The sequence below is a fragment of the Nyctereutes procyonoides genome, unplaced genomic scaffold, assembly GCF_905146905.1.
Source record: "Nyctereutes procyonoides isolate TBG_1078 unplaced genomic scaffold, NYPRO_anot_genome, whole genome shotgun sequence".
NCBI classification, from domain to species: Eukaryota; Metazoa; Chordata; class Mammalia; order Carnivora; family Canidae; genus Nyctereutes; species Nyctereutes procyonoides.
In genome coordinates this window covers 47,837,377-47,851,245 of record NW_026575043.1, presented here as the reverse complement: position 1 = coordinate 47,851,245, position 13,869 = coordinate 47,837,377, and the positions used below count along the sequence as shown (strand labels likewise).

At 44.4% G+C, this 13,869-nt stretch overlaps 1 protein-coding gene across 1 annotated transcript; it reads right to left on the bottom strand.

The window, feature by feature from the left end:
• Nucleotides 1-216: 216 nt before the first annotated feature.
• Nucleotides 217-9,294, bottom strand: PLA2G1B (phospholipase A2 group IB). The gene is made up of 4 exons (XM_055323342.1): nt 9,261-9,294; nt 4,836-4,995; nt 3,993-4,120; nt 217-395 (listed from the first exon to the last, which is right to left on the bottom strand). Exons 1-4 carry the CDS (start codon nt 9,292-9,294, stop codon nt 277-279), a joined length of 441 nt encoding a protein of 146 aa, XP_055179317.1. The 3' UTR covers nt 217-276.
• Between the last annotated feature and the right edge of the window lie 4,575 nt (nt 9,295-13,869).

Here is a 13,869-nt window from a genome sequence, read left to right as displayed (position 1 = left end):
TTTTTCCATCTAGCACAGAGTAAATAATCAGTGATTATTAATCATTATTCAGGTCTTATGGTGTTCACTTCCTAGAAGTATGCCTCTAATTCCACTTCCAAGCCTAGAAGGCCCGATGCTCACAAAGAACTAGAAGAGACTTAGTCATGTTCCACAAACAGAATAAAAGTCTCCAAACATGAGGCCTTTCAACAAAGTGCTTTATTGGAGGACACAGGGTAGGGTGAAGGCCATGAGGCATGTAGGAATGATGCTTTCCAGAGAGGAGACTCAATTCTAGCAGTACTTCTTAGTGTCCAGGTTCTTGTGCTCCTTGTTATACGGAGCCTTTGAAAAGCAGATGGCAGCAGTGCGGTCGCAGTTGCAGATGAAGGCCTGGCAGTCTTTGTTTTTGCCTGGAAAAGAGCAAGAGGAGAGGATTGAGCCAGGGTAGATCCTGCTTTATTCAATCCGGAGGCAGGAATAATTAACTGAAATAATCTGGTGGCCATTCCACTGATACAAATTTAGTGTTGACAGATTTAGCAAATAAAAATACCAGAATATCAAATAAACAATAAATGCAGTGTTTGTAAGGTAGAATAAAAAGTGTTCATTGTCTAGCTGAAAGGTGAATTTAACTGGGCAACATGTGTTTAATCTGGCAATTTTAGGTGTGATGGGTGCCTTTTGGAAGGTCCTATTTGACTTAAAATGAGCTTGAAAAACCCATATAGTTATAGATCTTGGATAATATAAGCAAGCAATTTATAAACAATATGAAAAAAAACCAATATGGAAAACACTAAAACATATACTCAAGGCAGCAAAGTATTGTATATTTCAATTTAGTGAAGTTTAGCAAGGCAATTTCTCTATTTTATTTTTTTAAAGATTTTATTTATTAATCATGAGAGACACAGAGAGGCAGAGACAGGCAGAGGGAGAAGCAGGCTCCATGCAGGGAGCCCAGTGTGGGACTTGATCCCGGGACTGCAGGATCACGCCTTGAGCCAAAGGCTGATGCTCAACCGCTGAGCCACCTGGGCGTCCCTCTATTTTTATTTTTTAAAGATTTTATTTGAGAAAGAGTGAGCACAAGCAGTAGGAGCAGCAGAGGGAGAAGGAAAAGTAGGCTTCCCGCTGAGCAGGGAGCCCCACGCAGATTCCAGAACCCTGGGATCATGAACTGAGCTGAACCCAAGACTCAGATGCTTAACTGACTGAGCTACCCAGGTGCCCCATTAAAAAATATTTTTTATTTACTTATTTATTTTAGAGAGGATGGAGAGAGACTCTCCAGTAGACTCAAAGCTGAGTGTGGAACCCCACAGGGGAGTCAACTCCAGGACCCTGAGATCATGACCTGAGCCAAAACCAAGACTCAGACACTTAACTGACTGAGCCACCCAGGAGCCCAGGCAATTTCTCAACTTTAAAGCACATGTTCTAAAAATTACAGATTGTTCTTACAGTAGAGTATTATATAGATATTTAAAATAATTAAGTATGTTTATGTGTGGAAATGTTTCCAAGATATTTTATTAAAGGAAAATGAGCAATATATCCAACTGGTTATTTGGGGAGGTAGTATTATAGGCACCTTCCACTTCCTATGATACATTTCTGAAGAGTTTAAAATTACATTACTGGGATCCCTGGGTGGCGCAGCGGTTTGGTGCCTGCCTTTGGCCCAGGGCGCGATCCTGGAGACCCGGGATCGAGTCCCACGTCGGGCTCCCGGTGCATGGAGCCTGCTTCTCCCTCTGCCTGTGTCTCTGCCTCTCTCTCTCTCTCTGTGACTATCATAAATAAATAAAAAAATTTATATAAAAAAATAAAATTACATTACTTTGGCCCTGTTTACTTTTTTAACCAAAAGACACAATAACAATAAATTTTAAGATACATTTCAACTTTGTTAACCATAATTTCATTATGTACCTCTGCTTACACTCAATAATTTTATTTAAGTTTTGTTTCTCTCTGATCCTTTCAAAAATAACAAATGTGGGATGCTTGGCTGGCTCAATTGTGGGAGCATGCAACTCTTGATCTTGGGTTGTGAGTTTGAGCCCCACATTTGGTATAGAAATTACTTAAAAATAAAATCTTTAAAAAAAATAAAAAATAGAATCTTTGAAAAAGCAACAATCACAAATGCTTTTCTGGCCCAGTCCAGTGAAGCATAATTAGCACTTAATTAGATTATAAAGTGTGCATAATGAGATATTTATATATCGAGTTGTTAATATAAATGCCCTTTGATGCAGGCTTCTTTTAAGATTTTATTTATTTATTTGAGGGAGAGAGACCGAGCAGAGGGGAGGGGCAGACTCCCCACTAAGCAGGAGCCCTACACGGAGCTCAATCCCAGGACGCTGGGATCATGACCTGAGCCGAAGGCACTTAACCAACTGAGCGACCCAGGCACCCTTTAATGTAGGCTTCTTAACTTGCCTTTGGGTGGCAGCTGCATTAATGTTATTTGCAAAATGTATGTGTGTGTGTGTGTGTGTGTGTGTGTGTGTGTGTGTGTGTGTGTGTTTTCTGGGGAGAGGGTCCATAGCTTTTATCAGATTTGTAAAGGAATCTAGAATCCATAGAAAGGAACCCTGCTGATCATGTGGTAGTGCAAAAATATGATTTCCCATTATATTTGTCTTTCTAAATTGGAGCACAACCAAAATAGCTGGGACCAGGAGACTATGAAAGCAAATTAAACCATGCCTTGCAGAGATTAAAGGAGTAACAAGAAAGACTATGAGGCAACATGGAAAAATAGAACATGGTGATAAGTGAGAAAAAGCAGAACACAAGATTGCATCTAGACTGTGGATTCAACAGATGTTTTCTGAGCACCTACAATATACCAGCCGCTGCTCTAGATTCTGGGCATAGAGTAGTGAAGAAAACAGAAAAGAATCTCTGTTCCTATGGATCCTGCTTTCTAGTGGAGAGATAGAAAAAGAAATAACATAAACCTATTAGCTGCTGAGAAATTCCATGGAAAAAACAATGCAGACAAGGAACATAAAGGATGCTGGAGAGATGGAGGGAGTGTGTATGTGATTTAAAAGAAATATTCAGAAGGGAAGACAGTATAGAGAAAGAGACATGCAAAGTCCTGGACCAAGACTTCAGGTGGCAAGTGTTTCATGCAGAAGGAACAAAGGATTTGAGGTGGGCACATACATGCCTAGCTATGATTATGATGATATACAGCTTATTCCAAGGATAAGCACAAATGAACACAGACCTATGAAATCGCTTATTCCTCAGGGCGATGGGATTCCTGATAATTTTTTTCTCAGCCTTCTGGATTTGGATTGTGGTTATTTCAACACCCTATGTACAGTTTTGAAAAGTGGGTCCCATATATGGGTGCATAGTAAAGAGCAGTGCAAATCCAGAAAGTACCCTTCACCTCTCTAAATTGTCTGCTTTTCAGACAATTAGAAGGACATGCTTCACCATGAGTTCTGCATAACTTAATGGTTAAGACCAGAACCTTTGAAATCAGAAACAGCTGAGTTCAAATGTCAGCCCTACCACTTAGAAGCTATGTGATTTGGGGCAGGTAACTATTTTGAGTCTCTGCTTCTTCACCTGTAAAATGGGGATAATAAAACCTATCTCATATATTGCTTGGCCTAGTATCTGATATGTAATAAACTCATAAATGGTAGTTCTAAGCTCTTTTTATGAAATAACGAAGCTGTATAGCATGGCAGTTAAGAGCAGAGACTTTGGAGTCATATAGATCTGTGTCCAAAACCAAACACCACCATTTACGAGCTGTGTGCCCCATGGCAATTGGCTCAACCTTCTGAGGCTGTTTTGTCATCTGTAAAATGGGTATAATAATAATTCCGATCACCTAGGGCTGTTGCCAAGATTCAAGGAGACACAGCCTAGCACCAAGGATGTGATTGATCAGTGGTGGATGTCATTATTATTCTTTCCTCCCATGTCTACTGAGGGCTGACAAGCCAACAAGGGGCTAAACCTACTGCTGCAGGTGATCTCAGAGCCGGAGCATGAGTATGAGTAGATTTTGGTGTAGGGGTTGTCCAGGAGGAATTTACAGCTGTCCAGTTTCTTGGCTTCTGAGTAGCAGTGGTCGTGCGTCTGGCAACACCTGGAGAGGGAGAAGGACAGGGCTGAGGAAGGGGTAGGGAAGCAGCTCAGCCTCAGGAATAGGTAGGGAGGGATGATTTAGTGGACATGCTCCAGAAGTTATCGGTCCTGTGGCTCAAAAAAAACTTAAATCCTTTGATCAGGTTTATTTATTTATATTTTGTATTTTTAAAAAAGATTTTCAAAGATTCATTCATAAGAGACACAGAGAGGCAGAGACACAGGCGGAGGGAGAAGCAGGCTCCCTGAGGAGAGCCTAATGTGGGACTCGATCCTGGGACTCCAGGATCACACCCTGAGCCAAAGGCAGATGCCCAACCACTGAGCCACCCAGGCGTCCCTGATCATGTTTATTGAAGGCGATGTGACAATGGTTGCAGGCATAGAGTACAATATATTCTGAAGATGCAGCGGGAGTCCCCAGCACGGGGAGAGGACAATTGAATCATTGTGGTGGTGTCTTGTGTTGCGACATTCTGCCACTAGAGGGCAGCCGCCGCCGCGACTACTAGACCTCTCCGCCTCTCGCTTTTCCTCCTAAGAGAGCATTGGATTCAGGGGCCTCTTGGAGCCTGTTTGTTTTTATGATAAGAGGTGAATCTGTGTTATCTTTATCAAATATGCAAATCCCCCTTCTGTGTCTCCTCGTGAGGTCGTTGGCTTGTGTCCCCCCCCCCCCCAGAGCACCCTGCTTTCCCTGCAGATCCATCACTCACTTGTCCAACTCATCCACGGGGGTGCCGGATCCACCCAGGCCACAGTAGCAGCCGTAGTCGTTGTACTCCATCAAGGGGTCACTCCCGGGGATCGTGCACTTGATCATGTTGCGGAACTGCCAAACTGCCCGCGGGCTGATGCCCCCCTCGGCAGCGGCCACTGCAAGAAGACGGGGCCAGAGTTTACATCGGTCCTGATCAGCTCTGCCAGTGCCCAGGGGCCGCGCTGACTGCCCGCTGCTCTCTGGCCCAACGCGGCCTCTGGGAAGACAGCTGGATGCAGGAACCTGGTAACTGGGTAAGGATCCTTTCTGTAACACTTTTTTAAAAAAATAACTTTTTATTGAGAAAAAATTCACATAACTGTAAAATTCACCATTTAACCACTTAAAATCTACATTTCAGCAGATTTCAGCAGATATTCACAGAGTTGTGGAACCATCACCACTAATTCCAGAACATTTTCATCATCCCTAAAAGAACTCCCTCTACCCACTAGAAATTGTTCCCCCTTTCTCTTCTGGCAATCACCAAACTGCTTTCTCTCTATAGATTTGCTTATTCTGAACACTTCATGTAAATGGAATCATACAGTATGTGGCCTTTTGTGATTGGATTCTTTCACTTAGCATAATGTTTTGGGTTTTTAAAAAGATTTTATTTATTTATTCATGAGAAACACACAGAGAGAGGCAGAGATACAGGCAGAGGAAGAAGCAGGCTCCCTGCTGGGAGCCCAATGCAGGACTCAACCCCAAGACCCCAGAATCATGCCCTGAGCCAAAGGCAGATGCTCAAACACTGAGCCGCCCAAGTGCCCCATAATGTTTTTGAGGTTCATCCACATTATGCCATATAACAGTACTTCATTCATTTCATAACTGAATAGTATTCCACTCTATGGATAGACCACATTTTGTTTATCTGTTTATCACATGATGGATGTTTGGGTTTATAAATTTGACTCTTGTGAATAGTATGTTATCAATATATAATATAATGTAATTAATATTAGTATATAATATTAATAATATTAATAGTATGCCCTATTAATAGTTGCATACTAGTTTTTGTGTGAACATATGTTTTCAATGGGTTCCCCATTTTTAAAAAAATATTTTATTTGAAAGAGAGCAAGAGAGAGCACAAGCAAGGTGAGGGGCAGAGGGAGAAAGAGACTCCCTACTGAGCAGAGAGCCTGACGCAGGGCTTGATCCCAGGACCCTGGGGTCATGAGCAGAAAGCAGATGTTTGACTGAGCCACCCAGGCACCCCAGGGGTCCCCATTATTTATCCAACAAGTATTTACTAAGCACCTATTATGGGCCAGTCACTATCCTAGGAACCAGAGATACATCAGCAAGCAAAGAGAAAATCTATAACCTCATTGAGCGTACGTCTTACTAGGGGAGAAAAACAGCAAGCAATAAATGAAATGAATAGGGAAATCAGATATTGTTTTAGGAGATGGAAAAATTGGAACATGGTAAGGGGAATCTAAAATGGGTTAAGTGGGATGCCTGGGTGGCTCAGCGGTTGAGTACCTGCCTTCAGCCCAGGACTGATCCCCTGGAGTCCCGGGATCAAGTCCCACATCGGGCTCCCTGCATGGAGCCTGCTTCTCCCTCTGCCTATGTCTCTGCCTCTCTCTGTGTCTCCCATGAATAAATAAATAAAATCTTTAAAAAAAAATAAAATGGGTTAAGTGGGGGTGGTGGTGGTGGTGCTGGGTGGCTCAGTCAGTTAACTGTCTGCCTTTGGCTCAGGTCGTGATCCCCCAGATTGAGCCTTGTGTGGGGCTTCCGGCTCAGCCAGGAGCCTGCTTCTTTCTCTCCCTCTGCTCCTCCCCCACTAGTGCTCTCTCTTGCTCACTCTTTTGCTCATTCTCTCTCTCAAATAAATACATTAAATCTTAAAAAAAAAAATGAGTTAGGCGAGAAGCGAGGGGAATGGTGAGGTTGAGATAGGGCAGGAGTATAAAGAGTGGTGAGGAGGCCTGTGTGTCCTGCCATCCTCAACAGGACAAGCTCTCTTCTGCTTCAAAGCCTATGTACCTGTTGTTTCCTCTGCCTGGCACACTTGTCATCTCACTCTTCAAAAAGCTGGAGGATCCCATCTCCTCAGGGCACCTGGATGGTGCAGTCAATTAAGCATTTGACTCTTGGTTTTGGTTCAGGTTGTGATTTCAGGGTCATGGGATCAAGCCCTGCATGGGGCCCCACACTCGGTAAAAACAGACCAGCCTGTTTGGAATTATCTCTCCCTCTCTTTCTGCACATCAATCAATCAATCAATCAATCAATCAATCTTTTAAAAAAGCCACTTCCTTTTTCTTGACCACCCAAGCTATGTGGCTTCTCTACTATCACCTTTCTTTATGTTTTTTGCTTCCTCATACCTCTAGGAGTATGTATCCGTCTATTTATTTAATGCCTCCCTCTCACTGGACCATAAACTCAAGGACAGGCCTCAGGGCTTTTATTCCCCCGGGGCCTGACACATGGTAGGCACTCAGTAAGTGTATGAGGAGTTATATAAATGAAATAATCAACATACCAATTAAAGAAAGTACCTGGCACATAGTAGGTGCTCAATAAATATCTAACAAATAAGTTTTTATTTTATTTTTTATTCATTTATTTTTTTAAATAAAGGGTTTATAGTTTTCTTTTTCTTAAGATTTTATTTATTTATTCATAGAGACAGAGAGAGAGAGAGAGAGAGAGAGAGAGAGAGAGAGAGAGAGAGGCAGAGACACAGGCAGAGGGAGAAGCAGGCTCCATGCAGAGAGCCTGATGTGGGACTCATCCAGGGTCTCCAGGATCACGCCCTGGGCACAGGTGGCGCTAAACCGCTGCGCCACCGGGGCTACCCACAAATAAGTTTTTAAAAAGTCTGCTTGTAGCTGAACACTTGCCCAAACCAAGCAGTGTTTCACACAGCAGACTCAGGAAGCAGGACCCCTTCACCTCATTTTCAGAGCCGTACCCTGTGAGATTTGGTGCCCTAAAGAGAAGAGGCACTATATGATTTTGGGGGCCCCATTCAATCAGCCACCAGTATCATCTGTTTGCCCCACACCTTGCTTCTTCTTCCCTTGATCTGCTGTACACACTGGAGCTGCTGCATATATTTAAACCCCAGGGCAGGGGTGCCTGGGTGGCTCAGTGGGTTAAGCATCCAACTCTTGGTTTTGGCTCAGGTCATGATCTTGGGATTGTGGGATCAGGTTCTGTGCCGGGCTCATGCTAAGCGTGGGGTCTGCTTAGGTTTCTCTCCCCTATTCCCCCTCACCCTCCTCAAATAAATAAATAAATCTTAAAAATAATTAAACCCCAGGGCAAAGAAAGGGTGGCAGCTGGACACTGTCCCCTGTGAGCAGCCTCCACACTAGCAGCAGACAGGAGTAGCCTGGCTACATTGGTCCATCTCTAGACCTCCCTCCTGGTTCCCTGGTTTTCTCTGTCTCTGATCCAGCCAGCTCTGCTCTTTGCACAGGCTAGACCTGCACAAAGCTGCTTCTCATGTGTGTGTGCACGCACGTGTGTGTATTCCTTAGGGAGCATGACTCGTTCATCTGTGAGTCCTTAGTCTCAACCCAGAGCTGGATCTTGGAGCCTCTGATGCATTAATGTTGAATAAATGAAAGAATGATGAATGAATGAGGTGGGATCTGAATTCTAATGCATCTTATTTCATTCATTCAGTCAATAAATGGTACAAATAGCTCTATCACTGCTCTCATGGAGCCCACGCTTCGGTGTACGTGGAGAAGAAAAAGCAACTAGGGCAGCCCCGGTGGCACAGCAGTTTGGCGCCGCCTGCAGCCTGGGGTGTGATCCTGGAGGCCTGGGATGGAGTCCCGCATCGGGCTCCCTGCATGGAGCCTGCTTCTCCCTCTCCCTCTGCCTGTGTCTCTCTCTCTGTCTATAAATAAATAAAATCTTTTTTAAAAAAAAAAGAAAGAAAAGAAAAAGGAACTAGCTCAGTTGGTAGAGCATACAGCTCTTGATCTCAGGGTCTTGAGTTCAAGCCCCACTTTGGGAGTAGAGTTTATGTAAAAATTAATTAAAGCTTTTAAAAAAGGAAATCTTGTTGATACAAGAAACAAGATACAAATTGCAGGCAAAGGTGGGTAATGGAAGACACCATGCCAAGGCCATATGGTAGAGAGAAAGGAGAGAGGTCTCTCTTTTCTCAGGTGGGCAGGTAGGCCCTTCTGAGAGGGGTCATCTGACCCCTAAAGGTTGTAAAGGTGCCAGCTATGGGGGGGATTTGAAGGAACCCCAGGATGGGAGCTGTTAAGCCCAATAAAGAGCTCAGAGTAAAGGCTTCAGGTCCAGCCAACCCTGTGACCCACGGCCCCCATTCTTGTGGAGTGAGATCTTAGCACCAAAGGGGTGGGACTGGGGGAGACTCGCCTACCTGTGAGCAGAGCAGCCAGTACGAGGAATTTCATTTTGTGGTCAAGTTGCTGAGCAAGAGAAAGGACTAAAATCACTCATGGCCTCCCTCTTTATACCCATGCTATGTCCCCAAGATAAGGCTGTAGTGTTTGCTTTGCTCGGAACCTGTTCTCAGTTGGCCTTGAATCTGTCTGTCGCAGAAATAACTTTTACGAACAAGCAAGCCCTGTCAGCAAGAGATCATTGGAAGTGGTGTATGTATTTCCATTGGCACCTTTTAATGGAAGGGATTGTTTTTGGGGTTTGCATGGCTTGGAACCTTAACCCTCACCCCATCCCTTTGCACTCAACCTAATTCTATCATTGCCTGCATGTCTTCTCTTGGGCCTAGGTCTCAGCTGTGGGTCTCAGTGAATAGTCCCTACCAATCATGCATTTGGCAGATGAGTAAACAGGTTCAGAGAGGTGAAGTAACTTTCCTGAGGTCATAGAGCCAGCAAATGGCAGAGCAGGGGCCCAAAGATAGGCATGTCTGATTCTAAGGCACATGTTTTATTTTTCCCCACTACATTAATATCCCCCATCCCCAAGTGTAGGTTTGCAAGGAAATCCCTGGCTTTGAAGTTTCAAAGGCTTGGATGTGATTCTAGAAGAAAGAAAAAAGATCATATCAAATGCTTTTTTAAAAAAATGATTTTATTTATTTTAGAGAGAGTGAGCGAGCAAGCAAGAGAAGGAACATGAACAGGGGGTGGGGGAGGGGCAGCGGGAGAGGAAGAAACAGATGGGGTGGGGGGGCAAAGTGTGGGGGGGTGAGCAGGGAGCCTGACAACAGGCCTGATCCTGGAACTCCAGGATCATGATCTCATCTGAAGGCAGACGCTCAACTGACTGAGCCACCCAGATGCCCTCAAATGTTTGTATAACATTTTTTAGGGGAAATTCACATAGCATAAAACTAACCGTTTTATTTTTATTTTTATTTTTTTAAGGTTTTATTTATTTATTCATGAGAGACACAGAAAGAGGCAGAGACATAGGCAGAGGGAGAAGGAGGCTCCCTGCAGGAAGCCCAGTGAGGGACAGGACCCCAGAACCCCAGGATCACAACCTGAGCCAAAGGCAGATGCTCAACCACTGAGCCACCCAGGTACCCCCCATTTTATTTTTATTTTTATTTTATTTTTTTTTTTAGAAGATTTAAATTTATTTTATTTTATTTTATTTTTTTTTTATTTATTTATGATAGTCACAGAGAGAGAGAGAGAGAGAGAGGCAGAGACACAGGCAGAGGGAGAAGCAGGCTCCATGCACCGGGAGCCCGATGTGGGATTCGATCCCGGGTCTCCAGGGTCGCGCCCTGGGCCAAAGGCAGGCGCCAAACCGCTGCGCCACCCAGGGATCCCCCCATTTTATTTTTAAAGTGAACAATTCAGGGGCACCAGTTGGCTCAGTTGAAAAAGCATATGACTCTTGATCTCAGGGTTGTGAGTTCAAGCCCCATGTTGGGTTTAGAGATTGCTAAAAAAAAAAAAAAAAAAAAAAGCAACAACAACCAAAAAACAAAAAACCCAAAACTGTTTTAAAAAGTAAAGTGAACAATACAATGGCATTTATTACATTCACTGTTGTGCCACCATCTCCAGTTCCAGAACATTTTCATCCCCTAACGCCTGCAAAGGCAACCCCCTACACATTAGCAGTCATTTTCCCCCAGCCCCTGGCAACCACTAATCTGCTTTCTGTCTCTATAGATTTACTTATTCTGGATGTTTCACATAATATGTTCTATTTTGTAATTGGTGCCTATCTTTTTTTAAATTAATTTATTTATTCATGAGAGACACAGAAAGAGATAGAGGCAGAGGGAGAAGCAGGCTCCCTTGCGGGGAGCCTGATGTGGGACTTGATCCCAGGACCCCAGGGTCATGCCCTGAGCCAAAGGCAGATACTCAGCCACTGAGCCACCCAGGCACCCCGAGGCCCTCTTATTTTTATTTTATGTATTTATCTACTCATTCACTTATCTTTCCAGAGCAGAGAGTTCCCACTTACCCTCCTCCGCCACCACACCCTGTCCCATAGTTTCCACCTGTTATTTTTTTTAAGGTTTTATTTATTTATTCATGCGAGACACAGAGAGAGAGGCAGAGACACAGGAAAAGGGAGAAGCAGGCTCCCTGCAAGGCGCCTGATGTGGGACATGATCCCTGACCCCAGGATCCTGCCCTGAGCTGAAGGCAGATGCTCAATCCAGGCATCCCAGTTTCACCTTTTATTAATATCTTAAATTACTAACATATCTAACATTAATAAATGGTACTTTTGTTATAATTAGTGAACCAACATTGATATAGGACTACTATCGGAACTAATAGGGATCCCTGGGTGGCTCAGCGGTTTAGTGCCTGCTTTTGGCCCAGGGCACGATCCTGGAGTCCTGGGATCGAGTCCCACATTGGGGTCCCGGCATCGAGCCTGTGTCTCTGCCTCTCTCTCTCTCTCTGTGTGTCTATCATAAATAAATAAATAAATCTTAAAAAAAGAAAGGAAATAATAGTAATAAACTCAAGCCCATAGTTTATTCAGATTCTCCTAGTTCTCACCAAATGTCCTTTTTTTGTTCCAGGATTCCATCCAAGATAACACCTTATATTAAATTGTCATGTCTCCATAGGCCCCTCTTGGCTGTGATAGTTTCTCAGACTCACTTATTGTTGATGACCCTGACAATTGTGAGGAAAGCAGTCAAGTGTATCACAGGATGTCTCTCTGTTAGAATTTCTCTGATGTTTTTCTCATGATTACAGTAGGGGTTGGTTATAGGTTTGAGGGGGGAGGATCACAGAGGTAGAGTGCTATTTTCATCACAAGGCCATGTTATGTTTAATCATCTTTTGTCTTGGGGGCAGCCCCGGTGGCGCAGCAGTTTAGCGCCGCCTACAGCCCGGGGTGTGATCCTGGAGGCACAGGATCGAGTCCCACATCTGGCTCCCTGCATGGAGCCTGCTTCTCCCTCTGCCTGTGTCTCTGCCTCTCTCTCACTCTCTCTGAATGAATAAATAAATAAATCTTTTAAAAAAAAAAACATCTTTTGTCTTGGGATGCTTCCTGGCCACTTTCCGGATGAGGACACTGAGGCTCAGCCTGATGTGGAGCTGGAAGTGGCTGCACCTGTATGTGAACCCATACCTGCCTCTTCCCACTGAACCATTTCTGCACTCTGACATGATCATGCTGTGTCTGAAACAGTACAGAGTCCATTGGCTTAATCCTAACCCTGTGGACTCTGCTGAAGCACTCCAGGATTCCAGCTCCTCTCTACTTTGCTCTTGAGCATGCACCAGGGCCAAAAAAGAAGAAATCCATCTGAAAGAGCTCCCCTGTTTTGTCCCAAACCAGAGTCCCAGGAAAACTCCTTCAACAAATGAGATAACACTGAAACAGCATTTAGTGAGTAGGTGGGGAAACTGAGGCCCAGAAAGTGCAAGTGGTTTATTTACTTGGGCCTGACCCTGTCTCCATTCACCTTGGGATCATTTCAAGTCATCCAACTCTTCATACGTGTCTGAGGTTTCTACATATGTCCAAAATGGTAGCCATTAGCCACATGTGGCTACTTAAATCCATTACAATTAAATAATATTAAAAATTAGTTTCTCTGGGAGCACCTGGATAGCTCAGTTGGTTAAGTCTTGTGTTCTTGATTTTGGTTCAGGTCATGATCTCAGGGTTGGGCTCTGTGCTCAGCAGGAAGTCTGTTTCTCTCCATCTCTCACTGCTCATAGCTTCTGTCTCTCTCAAATAAATAAATGCATCTTTAAAAAAATTAGTTTCTTGGGGCACCTGGGTGGTTCAGTGGTTGAGTGTCTGCCTTTGGCTCAGGTCATGATCCTGGGGTCCTAGGATCGAGTACTGAGTCAGGCTCCCCAAGGGGAGTCTGGTTTTTCCCTCTGCCTATGCCTCTGCCTCTTTCTGTGTCTCTCATGAATAAATAAAACATTTTTAAAAAATTAGTTTCTTCGGGTGCCTGAGTGGCTCAGTTGGTTAAGTGTCTGACTTCATCTTGGGTCATCATCTCAGGGTCTGGGGATCAAGCCCTATGTGGGGCTCCCTGCTCAGTGGGGAGCCTGCTTCTCCCTCTGCCTGCTGCTCCCCATGCTTGTGCTCTCTCTCTCTCAAATAAACAAAATCTTTTTTAAAAAAGAAAAAAATTAGTTTCTCAGTCCCACTAACCATTTTTCAAGTGTTCAGTAGCTACATGTGGCTCGTGGCTGCTGTGCTGGACACAGAGATGTAGAATGCTTCCAGAGTTACGGAGGGTTCTATTGGACAGTGCTGCTCAGGCTGACACAGAGATTCAGTGCCTGCCAAGAGGTGAGTGGGGGCTGGGAGAGCCTCTGGGGGGGAGAGTAAGGTTAGTTCAGGACCCCACATCAGCCTGATAAAAGGGTCTGCCTGCTTAGCCTCCAGAATAGGTGACAGCTGTCCAAGGAAAGGGAAAAGTTGGCGAGCAAAATGCTAAGTCCCTCTTGTGTGGGTTCCCTGGGGTCGGAATGAAACAGAGGAACAGACACTGCTCCTGTCGGGTCTGAGGAAGGAGGGGAAGCTGCTGCTATGAAATCCTC